Source organism: Cololabis saira, chromosome 17, assembly GCF_033807715.1.
Source record: "Cololabis saira isolate AMF1-May2022 chromosome 17, fColSai1.1, whole genome shotgun sequence".
Taxonomy (NCBI): Eukaryota; Metazoa; Chordata; class Actinopteri; order Beloniformes; family Belonidae; genus Cololabis; species Cololabis saira.
Window position 1 is genome coordinate 18,715,062 of NC_084603.1, and position 22,900 is coordinate 18,737,961.

Here is a 22,900-nt window from a genome sequence, read left to right on the forward strand (position 1 = left end):
CTTCCTCCCTCCCTCATATTCTTTGAAAGAAAGAGAGGCTAAAATCTCAGGGTCAGTTTAATTATAAAGTTCTCAACAGACGCACAAACACTGAAGAGTTTCTGTATTATATGTGTATATATATATTATTATATATTATATATGTCGACCTGCGGATGAAACTGTGTTTCAGCCTGAACTTGGAGCTAAAACAAAGTAGAAACATATCACCATTTAAAAAAGATACAAAGAAACATTCTATTCAAAATACAGATGCAAATAAACATGTAGATATGTACATTTATTAATATATGTAGATATATAGACGTATATTATGGATATAGATATGTTATATGTAGGTATGTACAGGACTGTCTCAGAAAATTAGAATATTGTGAAGTTCTTTATTTTCTGTAATGCAATTAAAAAAACTAAAATGTCATACATTCTGGATTCATTACAAATCAACTGAAATATTGCAAGCCTTTTATTATTTTAATATTGCTGATTATGGCTTACAGTTTAAGATTCCCAGAATATTCTAATTTTTTTAGATAGGATATTTGAGTTTTCTTAAACTGTAAGCCATGATCAGCAATATTAAAATAATAAAAGGCTTGCAATATTTCAGTTGATTTGTAATGAATCCAGAATGTATGACATTACAGAAAATAAAGGACTTTATAATAATATTCTAATTCTCTGAGACAGTCCTGTATATATTTGCATTCTGTTTTTTTAGTTTTTTGTATTCTTTTTTAACATGCATGTTAGAAATCAAATCTTCAAATCAAAGGAAAATCAAATCCTGAGACGAGAGCTGAAGAAACCGTTGTCCTTGTGAAGGAGGAACAGCGAGTCATCCAGACGTTTCTCCCTCAGAACCGCTGAATTATTCAGAGATTCTACAAGGTCAGAGCTATTAAACCATTTCAAGAACGACAGAAAACCAATGGAACCCGTGATATCTGTCCTGATTTCATCACACGAGCTGCAGGAGGTCGGAGATAAAAGATCAGATTTATGGGCTGAAGCTGCAGGAAATAAACTAAACTAAACCCACACGAGCCGGTGGTTACTGTCACTTTATGACGAGGGATGGGAATCCAGAACCCGCTTTTCTTTTCTATTGAATTTTTGGCACGACAAACATTAACAGTATAAATGCACTTGTGAATTATAATGCCCAGGTAAAGGACATTAACAAAGATAGTCCTAAAACAAAGAAACTCACAAAAAAACAACAAAACATCAACAATAAGGCTTGACTAAGTTACAGACAGATCGACCAGATAAAACAGTGAAATCCTCATAACCAGAATATTATAGATATAGATGCTCCTCATGGTTCTAACTAGACTGTGTCTTATCTTCACATCCATCCAGCAGGTGAAAACAAGTAAAACATACAAACATATATACATATGTAAAAAGAAACACCCGCACACAACTAGGAGAAATAACATTACTCTGGAACTGCCGGGAAATCAAGCTTCTTAATATTTGAGAAAAAAGGGGCCCATGTAGTGTCAAATTTGTCAATGCGCACCTTATTTTTTTTCCAATTGTATACAGTTTAAAATTTAATTTAATCCAAGAGACATGAGTAGGAGCTGCCGAAGATTTCCATCCTAGTAAAATTAAATGTCTTGCTAATAAAAAAACAAAGGCAATGACGTCTTTACTTGCTTTGGAGAGTTGTGGTGTTGCACATTCTCGTGGAATTGCCACATCATATTTAATTTAATACTATTTAAATGTCATATTGGTGATTTTTGGTGAACTTTAATTAGGGCCCGAGCACTGACAGTGCAAAGGCCCTATTGTATCTGTAGGAATTTTTATTTTTCTTATCCTTGTTTTTCTTCCAACAAAATGAGGGCCTTTTTTCCCCTAAACGTGCCCCAAACGTCACCAAATTTTGCACCAAGCCAGGCCTGGTGAAGATGTGATATTTAATGGTTTGCATTAATGGGCGTGGCCTAATGGCTCAACAGCGCCCCCTAGAAAACTTTGTACCTCAAGCCCCATAATACGGTTTGACGTACATGAACGAAAATCGGTACACACCTGTATCATGTCGCAACTTAAAGAAAAGTCTCTTGGCGTCATGGCCGAAACTGAACAGGAAGTCGGCCATTTTGAATTAATTGTGTCATTTTGGCGCAATTTATGCCATTCATTCGGCCGTTAATACGGCCCGAACCGTAACGTGCACCCAGGTGTGTTATACATAAAAATATGTGTCTCCATCCTGCGACACCACGCATTACTTTTCTCTTTCAAAAGCGTTACCATGGCGACGCTAGACGCCAAAAAGCGCACCCACCCCTTTCATCTGAATTAATAAGGGAATTGATAAAGAACCGAATCGTTAAGCAGAATTGAAAATGGAATTGGAATCGTAAAAATCTTATCAGTTCCCATCCCTATTTATAACTAAAACAATCCGTGGCCAGAAAAGAGGCAGAAACCCGTGGCCCTCGCTCAGCAGAGCCGGTTCCAGCTCGGCAGAGCCGGTTCCAGCAACGCTGGAGACTCGTCTTTGTGAATCAGGGTTGGACGGGAGGAGGACGGAAATAAAAGAGATGCAAAAGGGAAGAAGCAGCGAGGCCTGAAGGTGGAGAGGAGGAATCAGGAGAACACGACCTCAGGAGGTTTTACAGCCCTGGCTTTCAGCTTCAGCTGCGTGACGTCGTCCTGAATCCGACGCGTCTCCCGTGACGACGGCCGGGACCGTTTCCCCCCTTGAGCTCCGTCTCCCTGACATTTCCTGACATTAATACGTGAGCAAACGTCCTGCAGATCTAACCACCACACGCATCAAACAAGTGATTACCTTGAGGATGAAGAAGAAACTCTGACTCAGAGCAGGAGAGAATCTACGCTTTAAAGAAAAGATAAATGGGAAGAAGAGCTAAAAATGCAAATACAAGAAGAGGAGTGTTATATGTGTGAGACATACGGAAGAGTGTTAGGGCCAGGCAGGAGAAAAATAATAATAATATTTTAGAGGAGGAAGAAGAGGAGAAAAAAGTTGAAATATCGAGAACAAAATCTAAATTTCGTGAATAAAGTCGAAATGTTGAGAAAAAAGGCGAAATTTCGAGAAAAAAGTCAAAATTACGAGATTAAAGTTGAAATACAATTTCGCGAAATAAGTAGAAATTTCAAGAAGTCGAAATTTCGCCTTTTTTCTCAACATTTCAACTTTATTCACAAAATTTAGATTTTTTTTCCTCAACATTTCAACTTTATTCTTGAAATTGTATTTCAACATTAATCTCGACATTGTCTTTTTTCTCAAAGTGCACAATAATAAAAAATCTTCCCCTCTCAAATCTTTTTCTCCTGCACGGCCCCTAATACTCCGAGTCAATCACAATGATGGAACCTGTCAATCACAATGATGGAACCTGTCAATCACAATGATGGAACCTGTCAATCACAATGATGGAACCTGTCAATCACAACCATGATGGAACCTGTCAATCACAATGATGGAACCTGTCAATCACAATGATTGTTGAGTCTTCATGGCGGTACGGTTGAGAGCTACATGACATCCATCCATTTCTCCACACATTGTTGTGTGTAGGTGTTGTATTCTATAGTAGTATATCCCCATTTCACCATTTCCGTCTCTGTTCTCCCAACTTTGCTTCCTAGGCAGTTGAGACACTTCCATTTAGTCCATGTTCATCCTTTCTGCAGGGTTTCAGACGGCAGTATTCTCATGTCATGGCTAGGAGCTGTCACTTCCAGACCAGCTCTCCACAGATTCAGCCTTTCCTCACACGGTGTGGTATCCAAGGCTGTTGTCTGGCTGAGGAAGCTTTGTCTTGATTACAGTCTTTGGGTGGCAGCAGTTCTCCAGTGGAAAGTCTTGGGTCAGTTCGCTGCTACGAGCGTTCAGGACGTCTGGCAACTTCCCTTCTGATGTTTGGTGGGCGATGCCAGCGAGGGTGTGCAGGTTGGCAGTGTTGGTCGGCTTGAGGCATCCAGGAGCTGATGTGTTGAGCAGTGAGGGTTTTCCCATTTAGAGGATACAAGTTTCCTCAAGGTGTTCTTGTTTCGTAAAGGCTAGTGATGCACCGAAATGAAAATTTGTGGCCGAAACCGAAAATGATAACAAACACTTGGCCGAATACCGAACAATACCGAACATGGTTCTTTGCAGTTTTTCATTTATCTTGCCAATTTTTTCACCATTGCATAAATCAAATAAACTTGATTTAGACAGGCTTTTCAAAGAAAAAAATCTTTTACAAAATTACAAGGTAGAAAATATTTATTGAACATAAAAAAACTGAACCTGTTTTAATTTCTCAGCATTATGTTGTTTTGGTTCCACCTCCTGGTGAATGTTAGGTAAAATTCTTATGTGGTTAGTGTTTGGTTGGCCAACGATTTATGTTTGTGGTGCAACAGTTACGGAGCGGCCAGTCTATTTCCTTATATTACAACGCCGTTATTAATTGTTCGTTTTTTTTTCCCACTTATTCCACCGAACACCGAAAGTGTTTTTTTTGCCATTTTCGGCCGAACAATTTTGGTTACCGAACAATCGGTGCATCATAAAGGCGGTCAGAGCGCCAGCAGCTCCCTGGACCGCTCGTCGGAAATACGCCATCAGACACAGCAAGGAGTTTGTTTGTCTCCAGGAGAAATGACCCCCCCAACCCCAAATGATGGGAGAAAAAAGGAAAAGGTGCAAAGAAAGGCGGGAAAAGCCCAGAAAAGGTCAAGCGTGCCAGCAGCTAAGAGTCTGAAGGAGGGATAACAATGTTCCATGACCCGGGGCCGGAGAGAGATACAGAGGACGGATGGAGGGATGGAGGGATGGAGGGGGCAATGGAAAGAGAGAGCTAGGAAGAAAAAGTGAACAAAGTGAAAACTCAGAAATAGAAGGGGGTGCTGGTTGGAGGTGGAGGAGGATGGGAGGACGGGATGGGAGGAGGAGAAGACGCCTCAGGAGGACGGAGGAAAACCTGAGCCTGAAGGGAAAGCTGCAGAAAAGTATAAAGGGGGCCGACAAACCAAGACGGGCAGCGTTTTCCTCTCACTTCACCGTACACGCCGACACCGGGAGTCACAGCCAGACTTCAGCAACGGAAAATTCCCGAAAGCAAAAAAAGAAAAGTCACTTCAAAGTCAAAAAAGCATCGTCTACTAGTCGCGTTTCCTCGTGTGCATCGGTGCCTGCAGCGCCGTCTCTCTCTCTCTCTGCAGGCCGTCCTGCCTCCCGGATGCTCCGATGTTCAGTCTGAACGATGCCCAGGATCTTTGTCCGCCAGCGTGGGGCAGTGCAGAGGCTTACGCTAGGGGATGCATGCCGTTCACAGATACATGGGAGAGGTTGAAAAGAGCATCCAGGATCGGAAACAGGACTGACTCTCCTCTGCAACATGGTGTCTCCTGGGACTGGAACTCTCAGCTTAATGGCATCCTGGTTGCTTTATCCCAAATAACAGCAGAGCTCAAGACGAGGCCTGTTATTTGTAGCCACTTCAGACAACCATCACTCAGAAGTTCAACACGGCAGCTGAAAACCTGAGAAATGATCCGGTCTGCATCCGTCTACAATAGCTCTCCTAATACACTCTCCTAATAATAATAATAATAATAACAGTAATTATAATAACACAATCATATGCTATGACAAAGCACCTTGCAATAATCACGTCTACCTCATTCTGCTGCACCTTTCACTTTTTAAAAATTTTATATATGTTAATAAGAGCTGTTATTTGTCTATTTTCCTATTTACTGTAGAGTGAGCAATAACAACGGAATCAAATTCCATGTCTTGTCTGACCTGACCTGGCCAAATAAACGGGATTCTGATTCTGATTCTAACTCAACATTAACATCTAACATTAACTCGCAGGGTTAACGTTGTACCTCGTCCTTATGAATGGGATCTATCTGTCTTTTTGGCATTTCTGCTTCATTTTATAACACAAAGACAGATGGGAGATGTCAAACTATTTATTCACATTTTTCACAATATGAGAACTAAAGCCTAAATAGTTAGTGCCCTTTAAAACCACATAATTAAGCTACAGATTACGATAACCTCTATAAGCTGTACAAAAGTCATCACTGATTCAAAATGCAGATCTCACCCTTAGTTTTGACTCAAAGTAAACACACAAAGCTTCCTGATGTAGCTTCAACCTGTCATCACCATCATCACCATCATCATGTTTATATAAAACCACAAAGAAAGTAAGTCTTAGTATTAATACAACAAACTGAAGCCTAAAATACAATAAAAACTTCAAGTGGTCAATACTAAGTACCTCCTTTCTAGTGTCGTGGGGTTTTGTATGTATTTTAGTTGCAACCAGTTGCTGTTCAGTATCTTTTTGTTGCTGAACCAGAGACAAAGTCTGCAGAATCAAACCCCTAAATTGTTTGCACAAAACTGTCAAACAAAGTCGTTGCTTCAGTACAGTGTGCAGACATCTATAACAGCACGTGTTGATCGTTTTTCTCCTGGCCTGGAGCGTTCAGGTGTGAGTGAGCATAGATTACCCAGAGGGAAACACGTAAGCAATGGTCTCATACGACTTTTCCACCAAACCGGTTCCAGTGCTGGTTCTGGTTCACAACTTGTTCAACTTGGGAACCAGCTGAGAACTGGTTCCCCCGACCCACCACCACTTCACCCTCAAAATGAAGCCACAGGAGTAGGGTCCTTGTACATGTAATGTTCCCTAGGGATTGGGACACCACTTGCTACGTCACTGCGTGGTTTACGTTCGGGTACGTAAACGGTCCTCGGCATTTCACAGATTTTTGTGAGATCAGGTTGAAAACGTTGCAGCTTCAATTTCAGCCTGATTTATGGTTCTGCGTTAAATTGACGCAGAACCTACGGCGTAGGGTACGGCATGCACCGTACGGCGTTGGTGTAACGCGGAACCATAAATCAGCCTTTATTCTGGCAGATCTTTGCAACAACGAGCAAGCGAGTGATTATGTACATTCACTGAGTGAATATTATGAAAGTAAAATATATATTTCTCACTAGAAATGTAATCAAAACGCATTTTTATGCAGAAACTAACTCAAAATATTGATTTTATTCACTAAAAAATGAGAAATGTCAGCTATGTTTTTTGTTTGATTCAGTCTGCAAATGATGACGTAAAGCATTCTGGGAAATTTCTCAGGCCCTCGGTCAGCGAGTCAGTATCTGAAATCCCTCGCTGTGAAGGGCTAGATTCATACACACTAGCCCTCGTTACGTCCACTAGCCCTCGTTACGTCCACTAGCCCTCGTTATGTCCACTAACCCTCGTTATGTCCACTAACCCTCGTTATGTCCACTAGCCCTCGTTATGCCCACTAGCCCTCGTTATGCCCACTAGCCCTCGTTACGTCCACTGGCCCTCGTTACGTCCACTGGCCCTCGTTACGTCCACTGGCCCTCGTTACGTCCACTGGCCCTCGTTACGTCCACTGGCCCTCGTTACGTCCACTGGCCCTCGTTACGTCCACTGGCCCTCGTTACGCCCACTGGCCCTCGTTACGCCCACTAGCCCTCGTTACGTCCACTAGCCCTCGTTATGTCCACTAACCCTCGTTATGTCCACTAACCCTCGTTATGTCCACTAACCCTCGTTATGTCCACTAGCCCTCGTTATGTCCACTAACCCTCGTTATGCCCACTAACCCTCGTTATGTCCACTAACCCTCGTTATGTCCACTAACCCTCGTTATGTCCACTAACCCTCGTTATGTCCACTAGCCCTCGTTATGTCCACTAACCCTCGTTATGTCCACTAACCCTCGTTATGTCCACTAACCCTCGTTATGTCCACTAACCCTCGTTATGTCCACTAACCCTCGTTATGTCCACTAACCCTCGTTATGTCCACTAACCCTCGTTATGTCCACTAGCCCTCGTTATGTCCACTAGCCCTCGTTATGTCCACTAGCCCTCGTTATGTCCACTAGCCCTCGTTATGTCCACTAGCCCTCGTTATGTCCACTAACCCTCGTTATGTCCACTAGCCCTCGTTATGTCCACTAGCCCTCGTTATGTCCACTAGCCCTCGTTATGTCCACTAGCCCTCGTTATGTCCACTAGCCCTCGTTATGTCCACTAGCCCTCGTTATGTCCACTAGCCCTCGTTATGCCCACTAGCCCTCGTTACGTCCACTAGCCCTCGTTACGTCCACTAGCCCTCGTTACGTCCACTAGCCCTCGTTACGTCCACTAGCCCTCGTTACGTCCACTAGCCCTCGTTACGTCCACTAGCCCTCGTTACGTCCACTAGCCCTCGTTACGTCCACTAGCCCTCGTTACGTCCACTAGCCCTCGTTACGTCCACTAACCCTCGTTACGTCCACTAGCCCTCGTTACGTCCACTAACCCTCGTTACGTCCACTAGCCCTCGTTACGTCCACTAGCCCTCGTTACGTCCACTAACCCTCGTTACGTCCACTAGCCCTCGTTACGTCCACTAACCCTCGTTACGTCCACTAACCCTCGTTACGTCCACTAGCCCTCGTTATGTCCACTAGCCCTCGTTATGTCCACTAACCCTCGTTACGTCCACTAACCCTCGTTATGTCCACTAGCCCTCGTTATGTCCACTAGCCCTCGTTATGTCCACTAGCCCTCGTTATGTCCACTAGCCCTCGTTATGCCCACTAGCCCTCGTTATGTCCACTAGCCCTCGTTATGTCCACTAGCCCTCGTTATGTCCACTAGCCCTCGTTATGTCCACTAGCCCTCGTTATGTCCACTAGCCCTCGTTATGTCCACTAGCCCTCGTTATGCCCACTAGCCCTCGTTATGTCCACTAGCCCTCGTTATGTCCACTAGCCCTCGTTACGTCCACTAGCCCTCGTTACGTCCACTAGCCCTCGTTATGTCCACTCCCCCTGCATGCAAAGAGGAATTGGGACACCACTACCCTCACGGGAACGTGCAACATTTAGGGGTAGTAGGACTGAAAAGTAGGACTAAGGGGGACTGGGCCTTTCTCTCCGCAGTGAGAAAGATTCCGGTCCTCCCAAGACTGGACATCCCAGCGAATGTTCCCCACGAGCTGACTAATGTTTGTAAATGTAAAAAGCCCGTGAGCCCCGTCTTCCACGTTACAAGCTCCACTGACCTGTTAAATGTTCAGGTCCATTAGTGTTCTCTTAAAAGAGCAACGGGACCAAACACGTAGGATCTGTTGGTAAAAGATGCCCCGGAGAGAACATGTCTTAGCCCAAATAAGAGACATAAAACTGAGCGATTTCTCTGTAGTTTAGACAGAATGTCATATTCCTCTCCGGCTTATTCAGCTCTATTTCAGATGCCTGGTATTAAAAATGTCCATCTCAGCTGGTAATTAGTCTGGAGACGCGTCAGCGTGACCTTTACCAGACCAGGAGCTGCAGAATGACACGAGCTGCAGGATTTACAGCCGGACCGGAGCAGACAAACCCTAACACTTCCTTTATACTTCCTTTACACCGCTCAGACGGAAATAGAACTAACATTTACAGCACATCGCAATAAAAAAGAAAAGGAAAACAGGGGATGGCGTAAGCGAGCTGGTGGAAGCAGAAGAGAAGGTGTTTATTTTTCTGTTTTAAAGGAGTGATGTCACTGTCTCATTCAGGGACTCGGTGCCAATATCAGTTACAAACTTCCTTCTCGTTGTGTTTCACGTTCTAACAAAGACGGAGAGAAACGAGCATCTTTAAGAGCTGTGACCGTAAACACGGACGATGAGGAGAATAATTAAACACTTACAGATTTACAGGACTGTCTCAGAAAATTAGAATATTGTGATAAAGTTCTTTATTTTCTGTAATGCAATTAAAAACAAAAAAGTCATAAATTCTGGATTCATTACAAATCAACTGAAATATTGCAAGCCTTTTATTATTTTAATATTGCTGATCATGTAATTGCATTACACAAAATCACAAAATTCTAATTTTCTGAGACAGTCCTGTATATGTACTTTGTTTATGCTGTCTGTTGCTGCTTTTTTTGTGTTAACTGTATTTTAACTTATAAAATGTGTGTTTGTATCACTTGTAAGGTGACCTTGGGTGACCTGAAAGGCGCCTCTAAATAAAATAAAATGAATTATTACAGATCAGACAATCAAAACGGTAAAAAAGCTCTAACCTCTTTTGTTCTATTATCTTTGTAGTATCTGTTTTTCTTCATTATCATTTCTTTTTCATGGAATGCTTAGGTCCAAAGGGTGAATATGTGTAAAAGCTTGTTTAACATCATTGTGGATGCCACCGTTGATAAGAAAATCATGAAAAATAAATAACATTTGATCACAAAAAAAAAGCTCTAACCTCCAATGACTTCTTCTTCTTCTTCTTCTTCTGTGAAATTATTGATGAGAGCAGCTTTTACGGGGCTTTCAAATGTGAGTTTATAAACTCTTCTTTATATTTTCCCTCTAGAGGGTCAAAAAGACTTGTATAATCAGATTATGTTCTTACATTTCAGCACCGTCTCCTCTGTAACGGGTTCAGATCAGACGTATGATCTGATAGTAACGTCTTACATTTAACGAGTGTCCGATTCACTTTTAATTTCAGTTCTGACACATAATCGGCAACATCGAGGCTTTTTTCTGCTTCCTTGTTATTTCCCCAACGACACAAGCAGCAGTGGGAAGAGCTGGGATCAGGTTTGAGAAGATATGGTGATTTTAAAATACCTAAAGTTCAAACTACTCGTAAAAGTTTCTGTGTGTCTGTGTGTGGTGTGAGACTTTGGAACAGTCTGGAAATCCAACACAAGCAGAAATATCCACACATTTAAACTGCTGTATAAACATATGGTCTGGTTTAAGTATAAAGAGAGTTGGTTGTAACACAATGTTAAATCAACTTCGGTCTTTACATGTTGATGTGTAATTGTTGTTCCTCATTAAGTTGGGATGTATTGTCCATTACATTCTGGTATTGTTGTCCTTACCATTGCTGGTATGCATTATAAATGTATTATAAATATAAGTTAACGGTTAACTGTCACCCGTGGTGACAATATACATTGTTCCTGGATTTACATGCATTGTGGTTTTAAATACATCTGCATTTCATAACCACAATGTGTGTAAATTTAGTTGAGGTGAACTGTAGAATAATTTTATTATAATTAGATATAGGTCTTTTGTTCATTGTTTTAGTTTACATGTTGAGAGGAGGAAGCCTTAAAAAAATCGGTAGTTTATGATGAGAAACAGGTGGGATTAAATACATTTTCTTCTTCCCACTCCCTTTCGAGTGTTAACGAATTAATTTGTCTTTTCAACCTGCACGTCTACTGTTAAAGGTATTTGTTTAATTTTCTGTTGCACGCAGGTCACTTATGTTATGTTGTAAATGTTGTTTTGATCGAAATAAATATGAACTGAACTGAAGGTTTGCTTTCTCTTCACAGAAACGTAGCTCCATAAACACAGGACTTTAAACCGCACCACGATTCCCTCATCCCTTACTGGTGAGATGTGTCGCCACAGGAACAGAAGAGATGTAAACACAGAAAAAGAAGATCCTGTTAGGGGGATAAATGGATTTACTGATGGTTTCATGACTCGGGGAAACGTCGTCTTCCTGCTCATTCTGTACACGAGGCTGCGTTACATTCAGACTAAATCACAAAGTCTATGACTGTGTTTCCAGCATCATTAACCCTTTTAAAACTGGAATATTGGCAATAACCCAAATGTATACATATAAACACCAATAACCCCTTTTGAATAACCCGAATTTGCTCATATTCTGGTTTTTAAAAACCTGAATATGACCCCTGGGTTACTCCTTTTAAAACCCCAATATTCTGTCATGTAAACGCCAAAGGGAATATCCCCATCAAACGGAACATGAATTTGTTTTCTGCACATGTTCTGTTCACAAGGAATCCTGGTCTTTTGAGTCCAGGAAGTTCTTATAAACACGGAGAAACCAAGACCAGGAGGAGACTAATCACTTCATAAATGTAATGAAGGATATGAACATTTCTGCATTTGTAGACGGTAGAAAGTACCGGGATAGTGAGATTTACTAAAAGTTACGTGAAGCAGCATTTGTTTTGAATTTGGATACAGGAAGAAGATGCAGAAATGACGGTAATTGTGTCATCACGTTCTCCGTGCGTCGCTGGTTTGATCCAGATATCGTAATGATTAATTACCATGTAAACGGAATATTCTGAATGTTTCAGTAACCGGAATATTAGCAATAACCTGAGTTTTGACTGCATGTAAACGTAGTCTATGTTTTCTCTGCCCTACGATGACGAGACTGAGAGTGTAAACGGTTCTCCTTCAGGCCCAGACTCTGCACAGCGTCTCGTTTCGTCCTCCGGCTCGAGTGGCTGAACCTCATTGTCCGGCTGGAGGAGACGACGCCGCTGACGAGTGTTTCCATGTGACCGTTGCCATGGAGACGGGGCCGCTGCAGCGTCTTAGGTGAGCGGTGTTTCAGCAGGAGACTCGGTGTCATCCAGTTCACCAGAGTCTGACCTCAACGCCGCTCTCTTACTTAAAACGTGAAGAATATTAGAAAAAGCTACTAAGTCCTTCTCTCTCTCCTCCCCATCTATCCATCCATCCATCCACAGCCGTAAGCCGGCCCTGGAGTCGAGCTGAGCCACAACATGAGTCATTGCTACAGCAGGACGCTCACACACACGTAACACACACACACTCGTAACACACACACACTCGTAACACACACACACTTGAAACTGAAGCCCAGCGGAAAGTGACAGCGATCTTCCATTCAGTCAAGTTTAACAGGAGGAGGTTAACGACCTCTGGACTCCACACACACACACACACACACACACACACACACACACACACACACACACACACACACACACACACACACACACACACACACACACACACACACACACACACACACACACACACACACACACACACACACACACACACACACACACACAGGAATGACTGTAACCTTAATGTGAGTGTCAAAGGGAGCACTGGTCTTATTTGACAGAAATCTAGAATAGATTTTTAGTAGAATTTCCTTTTTTTAACTTTGTTTTCTTTTCTTTTTCTTTACTACCTCTTTAGGTTTGCTTTTTTGATTTTTGTCTTGTATTGTATATTATGTGTCACCAGGAAGAATAGCTGCAGTTTTGCTGCAGCTAATGGGGATCCAAATAAAACTATAAACTATAAACGCTTTCAACCCTGAAACTCTGAGACCAGTGTGACATAAACTAAAGGTATTTCAGCAGTTTTTCCCCCGGCGTTCAGAGCCCAAATTATAGTGAGAGACGAACATTACGCAGACCACACGCCTCCCCCATAAACTCCCCCATCACTCCCCCATCACGCCTCCCTAACGCCGTCTCCTCCAACTGCCATAAACTCATTCATTCCCCTAAAAGGAGAATGATTTTTATATCAGAAAAAGCGCAGCTTTCTGTGTGAATTGTACATTGGAGTTTGTATTTCTGAACTCTGCACAATGGTGGAATCATTTGGGCTAACCCTTGAAAAATAGAGGAACCTTTGTTGTTTTGATTGTTTTTACTTATTTATTTATTTTTTTCTCTTTCCTTTTCTCATATAAAACTAAACTGAGTGTTGCTTTATATCTCATGAATCCCCGACTTGTAAGGAAATATGATTCCAATGCCCTTGATGTTTTCCTTTTAAGAGCTCTCTTATTTTTGTGTAACATTGGAAGGATTTTGAAAACCAAATAAAGATAATGTTGAAAAAAAGAAGAAAAAAAGAGCACAGCCTTCAAAATAATAATCCTCCAAAGTCTTAAAAATCATAACAACAATAACAAGTGTTAAAGGAGGGAAGGGTGGGGGGTGAAGCAAAGGGAGAACTGTCAGATTTGTGCAGGTCTTCCAGACGCAGCATATTACCATCTGTAGCTGGTATTCCAGTTATTTCCAGAGTTAAAAGCTTCCCTAAGGCTGATTCACACCTGTCCCGTTTGGAGCAGAAACAGGGAGTGTTTCCCCCTAAAGATCGGATCTTTTGGTAAATGTTGAACACAGCAATCGTGCTCAGATGCGGCACAAAACAAGCGAGCCGAGATCTAGGAGAGGTTAGGGTTAGGATCTCTGCTCGCTTCCATTCCACACCTGGGGCCTCATTTCTAAAGCTTGCGTGCTACAAAACAGGGCTTGAAAGATGCACACGCCACCTTCTACACAAAGGTTGGAATTTAAAAAGAAAAAACTAACCGAGAAATGTGTGTATCTTTACGCAAACCCTGACCCTCGCGCAGGAACATTTTGAAGATCTGGGGAACTGGAGACGCAGGCGGTGAGGTGGTGAAATGAAGCCAGATTCATGTCATACTTTTAATGTGATCACATATCAGACTTATAGATCCATGTACACCCAAGCCGGTGTTCTGCTGAGTTGTCCTACCTCGGCAGAAAATACTACCGTACCATCCCCGTTTCTTTTATTTCAGTTTCTTTTTTTTCAAAGGCTTTTTCATGCAAATAGACCATTTAACAGCAGGAAGTCAGAATGTGCTTCCACATAGATCCATGTGTACGACGCTTTGGTGGAAGAAAAAATACATCAGATCATGCTTCCACATAGATAAATGTTGATGTCTATGTGGAAGCGTGATCTGACGGGGTATTTTCATCTGTCAAATCATCCTACCAGCACGGCGTGTCCGCGGTGCAGGTGTCGTGCCAAAAAGTGATTGCCTGCCAGAATCTGATTTCTCCCCTGAAAATGGATCTTTTTACCTGACAAAATTGATTGAAGGCCAAATACAGTTAATGAAAAGTTGTTTCTGCCTAAATATGATTTGATCTCATTCTTGAGCTTCATAATCTGAAAATCTGCTGTGCTGCTGTGCGCGCTCCCGCGGCCAGAAATCACATTCTGGCAGGCAACTCACTCGCTTTATTTTTGTTAGTGATGCCACTACTGTGACCACCAAATAATGTGGTTTTCCTGCCTCCACCTCATCCACAACATCTCCATCTCAGTCTCCGTGAAATTTCACTTTCTGGTCTTCCCTGCCATGATGTTTGAGTGTAAAACACCGTTGATCGGCAGGTTCATTTATATGCAAATACAGTCATGAACTACTTTGCATTTACCATTCATGGTAGAAAGTGGGCGTGTAGAGGGCGGGGTATGAGGTGAATTCACATGCGCAACCTTCCAGCTGGACTGTGATTTATAAAGAGAACATTGCGTGCACACGGTTTTATAAATCCGGATTTTTTTGTGCGCACGCCATTTTCGGCTTTTGGGCGCACGTGCACTTTTAGTCTGAATCCTACGCACTCTTCAATAAATGAGGCCGCTGGAGCGGTTCCTTTGCAGTGAGAACATAATCCACAGCAACCGACACAACTCTCACATAACTGTGTGAAAACGTGTAGTTTATCCCGGCTATGGAAGAGGAGACTCCTTCCACGTTCATTTCTGACCAATAAGAGAACAGTTGGTTCATGGCATTTGTTAACAGCTTTGAAGCTACAGGCGGCTGCCTTGTGAACACAAACTAGAAACAAAACAACTGTATCGATTTAGCCCCTGAATCGGAACAAAACAAACGGCCACAGGTCTGAAAGCTCCTAATGTGACACTCTGTAGCTCCCGGGCCAAAGTTGGTCTGTTACCATCACCTGCACAAAGATCAACCTGCAAACTCCTCCGGTGTCGCTGCGAGCAAACAGATCAGACCAGTGAACCCTAGGGTTAGGAGGGAGTTCTGGGAACCGATCAGGGTTCTGGTTCCCAGCTGGAGCTGCGAGCTCTCGCTAACACGACTCTTGATCAAACTGCTAGGTGGTGTTTGTTGGTGCAGGCCGAACACGGTTACCTTACCTTTGGGGGGGAAGTAGGACTTGCTCTCGGCTTTGTGCGGCCAGTCCACCACCAGGTGGCCGTAGCGCCGGAAACTGTTGGTGATTTCATCTACCGGAGAAAGAAACAGAAACAACAACAACAACATGTCAGTCACATGGAATCTAGAAGCCAGTTTTTGTTTAGGTTATAGAGGTGTCAAAGTCTGGAATAGTTGGTACCAGATTGCAAACAGTTGTAGGTCCCTATCCATCTTCAAAAGTCACTCAAGAGAACATTTAATTCAGCAGTGCAGCCAAGAAAGCTCTTGCTTTTCCCACTGTTAATGTTTCTTTTGTACTTCATATTCTGTGTTGCCACTTGTTCAGCATAATATTCAGATTTTCATGATCATGTCTTTATAGGTCAGTCATTTTTTATTTTCATTCATGTTCTGCATGCCATTTTTATGATGTATTATTTTGTGATTTAGTATCCTCATAACTATATTGTTAAATGTTATTAGGTGGGGGCTCCTCATTAGCCTACTGGCTCGCTCGCTCCTCTTCTTTTAACTGCACTTATTTGTGTGATGTTATTTTTATTGTATGTGCTAAATAAAACTAAACTAAACGTGTAGGCCTGTGTTGAAAAAATCCATTCTCATATCAATTCCTAAAAATCGATTCATATGTCTAAAGATTGATTTTGTCCAAAAAAGGAATATTTTGTTGGAGACCAGAATAACTAGTGCCATGTTTTTGCCTTGAAATGTGTTAAAAGGTATGAAAACATTAAAGTTTTCAGTTATAATTGAATACATTGTTTATATTTCATTACTTTATATACTGTCTTGGGGTTACATTTGCATAAAATGCTAAAAACCAAATTCTCAAAAATTAAAAACTCAAAAAAACTGTGAAAAAATACAAAATAAAACCCATTTCATCCGTCCTCTGTTTCCTCCCTGGATCTGTTTGGTAATTCTACACGATGTTTCTGTTTCAGTTCTATCAGCATTCTGGGAGCTGATTGGTCCTTACAGCATCATTAGCTGCAATACTTGCTGTTGAATCTCAATATAATACTAGTAATATGTTGCAGAACTACAGTCAGATAATTCATGCAACAGCTGAAAAAACAGTTTTAATAACACTAACCCAAACTGATATCGGAATCGAATCAAATCAGATTCTGAATCTTAAGAATCGGAATCAAATCGATTCTTGACATTTGAAACGTTAAACCAGTTCAGCCCCAGCTCGCTCGCGTGATGCGGAAACACTTGTTGCAGCACCTCGTCGCTGCTGCAGCTGCTACTCGTGAGCTGAAACTCATGCATGTTTCCCTCTGCTAAGGGCACGTACACTGCATCCCCTCCGGCAGCGAACGCACCTGTTCGTCTGCAGGGAAACTTCCTTCTCTGACAGCTCTCTGACGGAAATTACATTTTCTGAAAGTTTCCTGGTTCACAGTCAGATGTTTGAATAATTTGAGACCGAGGACAGAAATGATGATTGAGACGTTCTCTAAGAGAAACTTCTGAGTCGTTTCTGAGTAAAGTTACTTTCGTCAAGGAAAATTATGACTAAATATCGTCGTCAACGAACCTTTATCACCTGAGGAAAATGAGATGAGACGCAACGAACATGCTGGTCATCTGACAACGATAAGTATATAAGGCAATATCGTATAATAGGAATAGGAATAAAATCCAGACTAAAATGTAGATTACAAAATAAAAACTCTGCTAACATGTGTCTTCATTTTTGAAGGACGAAGAACGTTTGAAAGAACGTTTGAAAAACGAACGTTTGAAAAACGAGACGAGACGAAATGTTACAATAAAGATCCTTAATATACATATATATCTATATATTATATAGATATATATACATATAAATATCTGGGAGAAGAAGAGGATCCACCTTTGGATCCACTTTCCTACATAGACGTGGAAAAGAAAACCCAATGTGTTGTGGAAAAAGAAAAAGATGGGGAGAAATGAGGAAAAATAAACATGTTGTAAACTCAAATTAGAGTCTTCTGTATCTGGAATGAATGTATTCTTGAGTCTATAAGGTAACAATAATATAATAATAATAGGAGAATGAACGTGACTAAAACTAATAAAAACTAAAATGATATCTCAACCCAAAGACTAGAGTAAAACGACACTAGTTCTGATCCGTACGTTTGTGGCTGAAACTTCATGTACTTTAACGAGACAGGAAAAGTCGTGGTGATAAACGAACCAGAATGTGTTTCTCACTGCTAAACGACTTTAACGAGGGTCAAACTTCCTCCAGCAAAGCTGAGAGACGTCACTGGAACCGTTGGTGGGAAAAGCCGCAAAAACTCAGCTCTGGTGGGTTTCACACTGATAAAACTCTAAATCTTACCAGGAATATTTGTCTTATTTCTAGTTAAAATGTCTCAAAAAATGTCACTACACTTAAAACAAGTCATTACCAGAAAAATAACTTATTTGACAATTTTCACCTGTTTCAAGGAAATATTCACTTGAAATAAGTAGAAAAATCTGCCAGTGGGACAAGATTTATCTTCTCATTACAAGCAAAAAAATCTTGTTCCACTGGCAGATTTTTCTACTTATTTTAAGTGAAAATCTACTTGAAACAGGTGAAAATTGTTGTTTTTTCCAGTGATGACTCTTGTTTTAAGTGTAATGAGATTTTCTTTGACTAAAATGAGACATTTTAACTAGAAATAAGACAAATATTCCTGGTAAGATTTTGAGTTTTTGCAGTGTAGTTGATATGCAATGGTAAAAAATTGGCAAAATAAATGGAAAAACTGCGAACAACCATTGTTTGGTATGTTATTCGGTATTCGGCAAAGTGTTTATTATTATTTTCAAAATAAAAATAATCAAAAACTCAAAATCTTAAGAATATTTGTCTTATTTCTAGTTAAAATGTCTCATTTTAGTAAAATAATCTCATTACACTTAAAACAAGACTCATCACTGGAAAAAACAACAATTTTCACCAATTTCAAGTAGATTTTCACTTAAAATAAGTAGAAAATTCTGCCAGTGGAACAAGATTTTTTTGCTTGTAATGAGAAGATAAATCTTGTCCCAGTGAAAATTTACACGAAACAGGTGAAAATTATCAAATAAAAAGTTATTTTTCTGGTAATGACTCTTGTTTTAAGTGTAATGAGATTTTTTGACTAAAAATGAGACATTTTAACTAGAAATATGACAAATATTCCTGGTAAGATTTAGATTTTTTGCAGTGTGGTGAAACCGGCTCAGGAAAAAGGGCAGAAAAGAACAGAAAAGTAAACAATCCGTGTCTCACCTTCATCGATGTCGGGGGGCAAACCCCCCACAAACACTTTCCGGGAGTATCGCTCCATCCTCTCTCCGTTCTGACAGCGGGTCGGAGAGTTCAGGCCCGGGGTCAGCGAGGGGTCGCCGTGGCCGTCGTCAAGGAAACCGTCCTCAAACGGGAAGAGGCAGGAACGGCCTGGGAGCACGAGCAGGAAACCAGAGGGAAACCAGCAGGAAACCAGCAGGAAACCAGCAGGAAACCAGCAGGAAACCAGCGGGAAACCAGCGGGAAACCAGCAGGAAACCAGCAGAAAAACCAGCAGGAAAACCAGCAGGAAACCAGCAGGAAACCAGGAGGAAACCAGCAGGAAACCAGGAGGAAACCAGGAGGAAACCAGCGGGAAACCAGCAGGAAACCAGCAGGAAACCAGCAGGAAAACCAGCAGGAAAACCAGCAGGAAACCAGGAGGAAACCAGCAGGAAACCAACAGGAAACCAGCAGGAAACCAGCAGGAAACCAGCAGGAAACCAGCAGGAAACCAGGAGGAAACCAGCAGGAAAACCAGCAGGAAACCAGCAGGAAACCAGGAGGAAACCAGGAGGAAACCAGGAGGAAACCAGCAGGAAAACCAGCAGGAAACCAGGAGGAAACCAGCAGGAAACCAGCAGGAAACCAGCAGGAAACCAGCAGGAAACCAGCAGGAAACCAGGAGGAAACCAGCAGGAAACCAGCAGGAAACCAGCAGGAAACCAGGAGGAAACCAGGAGGAAACCAGCAGGAAACCAGCAGGAAACCAGGAGGAAACCAGGAGGAAACCAGCGGGGCAGACGGGAGAAGGTAGGGAAGTAAAGAGGGAGGGAAGACGGGAGAGGGTAGGGAAGTAAGGAAAGTGTGAAAGAGGGAGAGAAGGAGAGACGAGAGTGAATTCAGGGCATATGGAAGCTGTTACTGCAGCAGCAGTTTGGATGTACGAGACATTCCCATCCCACGTTTGTGAGTGTGTTAAGTACATTCAACACATTCAAGCTGATGCTTATGTGACCCGCTTGTTCTAGAAACTCCACCAGGGCAGGATTTATGTCCGACTTCCATGCATTACTCAAAAATATGCTCAAAAACAGCGTTTTCCTGCAGAGGCCAAAACTGGAATACTCATTCATCGAACCCCAGATGTGGAACAAATGAATGAGAACACAACAATGGGGCGACACCCTGACCCTGCAGGGGATTAAACGGGTGGAGAACATGGATGGATGGATGGATGGATGGATGGATGGAGTTCAGGTACCGTATTTTCTGGACTATAAGCCTCTACTTTTTTCATAGGTTTTCAACCATGCAGCTTATACAAAGGTGCAGCTATTCTGTGGATTTTTCTTCCACCGCTCGGGGCACTGTAACCGGAATTAGAACCTACAACATAAATATCTGCGGCTTGCATATCTTTTTTTTTTTTTTTTTAAATAGAGCGGATGCGGCTTATAGTCCAGAAAATACGGTATATTTTAAACATCATGTCCTGGCGCCTCCGAGCTGAAAGATGGTGTCCTTTTATTTCTTTCCCTTCTTCACATGTGTGTTTAATCCCGGCACTGCAACGACTTCAAAAAGTGCAAAGCTTCCCTTTTCCTGCAGCTTTCCTCGCCGCTGAAGAAACTAGACAGAATTAGTTAAAAAAGCACATCAGATCAGAGACGAGCCGTGCTGGAACCAGGAGACGAATCACGTCTGAGTCGTGTAATCTGTCAGGAAACTCTTCATTCATGATGGAATTACAACAATCAAACTCCAACCAGCTTCTGATTGGGCGGCAGCAGCAAGCACAGTCGTGTTGAGCAGGTTGTAAGGTTTTATTTTAACTAGGGCTGTCAGTTTAGCGTGTTAATTAGATTAATTAATTACACTGCTAATTAACGCGTTATGAAAATTAATGCAATTAATTATGAGTGGCAAAATGCGCGAGCATTTTAAATTTGGCCCATTGAGGGACCCGTAGGTCACGACTTCCCTCCTGCTGCTAGTCAAACTAACAAAGTACACTGCAAAAACTCAAAATCATAACAAGAATATGTCTTATTTCTAGAATAAATATAAATCTATAAATAAATAAATAAATATCTAATCTAACAACATAAATATCTGCGGCTTGCATATCTTTTTTTTTTTTAAATAGAGCGGATGCGGCTTATATGCAGGTGCAGCTTATAGTCCAGAAAATACGGTAATTAGGTACATTTTTTTAATCGCCTGACGGCACTAGTTTTAACTTCTATGTTTCTGATTGATTTGGAGAAATTTAATGGACCCCCCCCCTCCTGATTTACTGCACAAGATGGAAAAGTGAGCGTCAAAATTAATATGATTTCATTCAATCACTGCACAGATGGAAAGCAGAGGACGAGCCAGACCAGCAACCAGCAAACCCTTTACCCCCCCAAACCGGCCGGCAGGGCAAGCAGAAACCAGAGAAAATGTTACCTCTTCTGCGGCCATAGCTCCGGGCTGCTCGTCAGCACAATGAGAGGAAAGGGGGGTAACAGTAACAGGGGGGTAACGACACAGGGGGGGGGGGCACAGTAGGAGACACAGGGTTGGGGCAGGAACAGGGAAAGGAAAGATACAGAGGTTGTGTTGAAATAAACATCTCCAAGGAAAACAGCAAAACCAAACCTGCAACTTCAGGCCACACCGGCAGCATCAGCATCTGTTGCCGTGGCAACGCAGCCCAGCGGATGCTGCAGCACCAATGACTGCGTTTCCATGCATCAATAACCCTTTTAAAACCCGAATATTGGCAATAACCCGGTTTTGCACAACCATGTAAACACCAATAACCCCTTTGAATAACCAGAATTTGCTCATATTGCGGTTTTTAAAAACCCGAATATGACCCCTGGGTTACTCCTTTTAAAACCTGAATATTGGGTCATGTAAACACCAAACGGAATATCCCCATCAAACGGAACAGGAATTTGTTTTCTGCACATGTTCTGTTCACAAGGAATCCTGGTCTTTTGAGTCCAGGAAGTTCTTCTAAACACGGAGAAACCAAGACCAGGAGGAGACTAATCACTTCATAAATGTAATGAAGGATATGATAGGGCTGGGCGATATGGGAAAAAAAAGTCACGATTTATTTTCCCATATTGAATGATCACGATTTTTTAAATTAGAAGATCCCCCCTCCCTTCTGGAATAAAATAGAAAGAAACCATAGATTATTTTTTTTTTTTATTAACAAATAAAGCAACTGGCATGTTTTAACAAGAGCCATATAGAAAATGGCACAACAAACAGGTAGTTTTAAGAAGTTTAAAAAAAGTTTCAAGTAGTTTTAGCAGACAAAAAAAATTGTCATGATCATTTAAAATGTAAACCAACCAAAAAAGTGCAAGTGAGTGAACTGTAAAACCTGCAGAACTGTGAACAAAAACAGTGCACAGAATATCAAGCCACTAATATTGTTTAACATAGGTATTCATATGCAACATGGATAGTCAAACAAACAGAAACAACTCTGACAGTTCACATCAAATTATTTTAGCAGCCACCAAAATCTCCACTATAGACAATATTCAAAATGTAAACAAACAGTTGTGCTTCCTAGAGGGAAGTGAAATGCTAAATCTGCAGAATTGTGAATTAACACAGCACTTATTTTTTTCGTTTAATTTCACCAGCTCAAAGCAGGTTTTACGCCCGGACTACATTTAATGCGACACAACGTGCTGGCGCCGCGCACATAAAGTTAGAAGAAAGAGACGGCGGATATGTTTGGTTTTAGTAACATCATGCTCAGGCAATGAGTCT

General features: G+C 41.7%; 1 protein-coding gene across 5 annotated transcripts in view; it reads right to left on the bottom strand.

Moving 5' to 3' along the window:
• The window catches only part of cpeb3 (cytoplasmic polyadenylation element binding protein 3), an 88,978-nt gene that overhangs the window by 24,615 nt on the left and 41,463 nt on the right, over positions 1–22,900 (bottom strand). For 3 of the 5 annotated variants that reach the window (XM_061745797.1, XM_061745795.1, XM_061745793.1), the window contains exons 5-7: positions 21,569–21,592; positions 19,118–19,285; positions 15,831–15,920 (exon numbers count right to left, since the gene is read on the bottom strand). In XM_061745797.1, the coding sequence (XP_061601781.1) occupies positions 15,831–15,920; positions 19,118–19,285; positions 21,569–21,592 (282 nt within the window). The remainder of the gene's footprint in view (positions 1–15,830; positions 15,921–19,117; positions 19,286–21,568; positions 21,593–22,900) is intronic. The other 2 variants (XM_061745796.1, XM_061745794.1) reach the window with 1 other exon arrangement.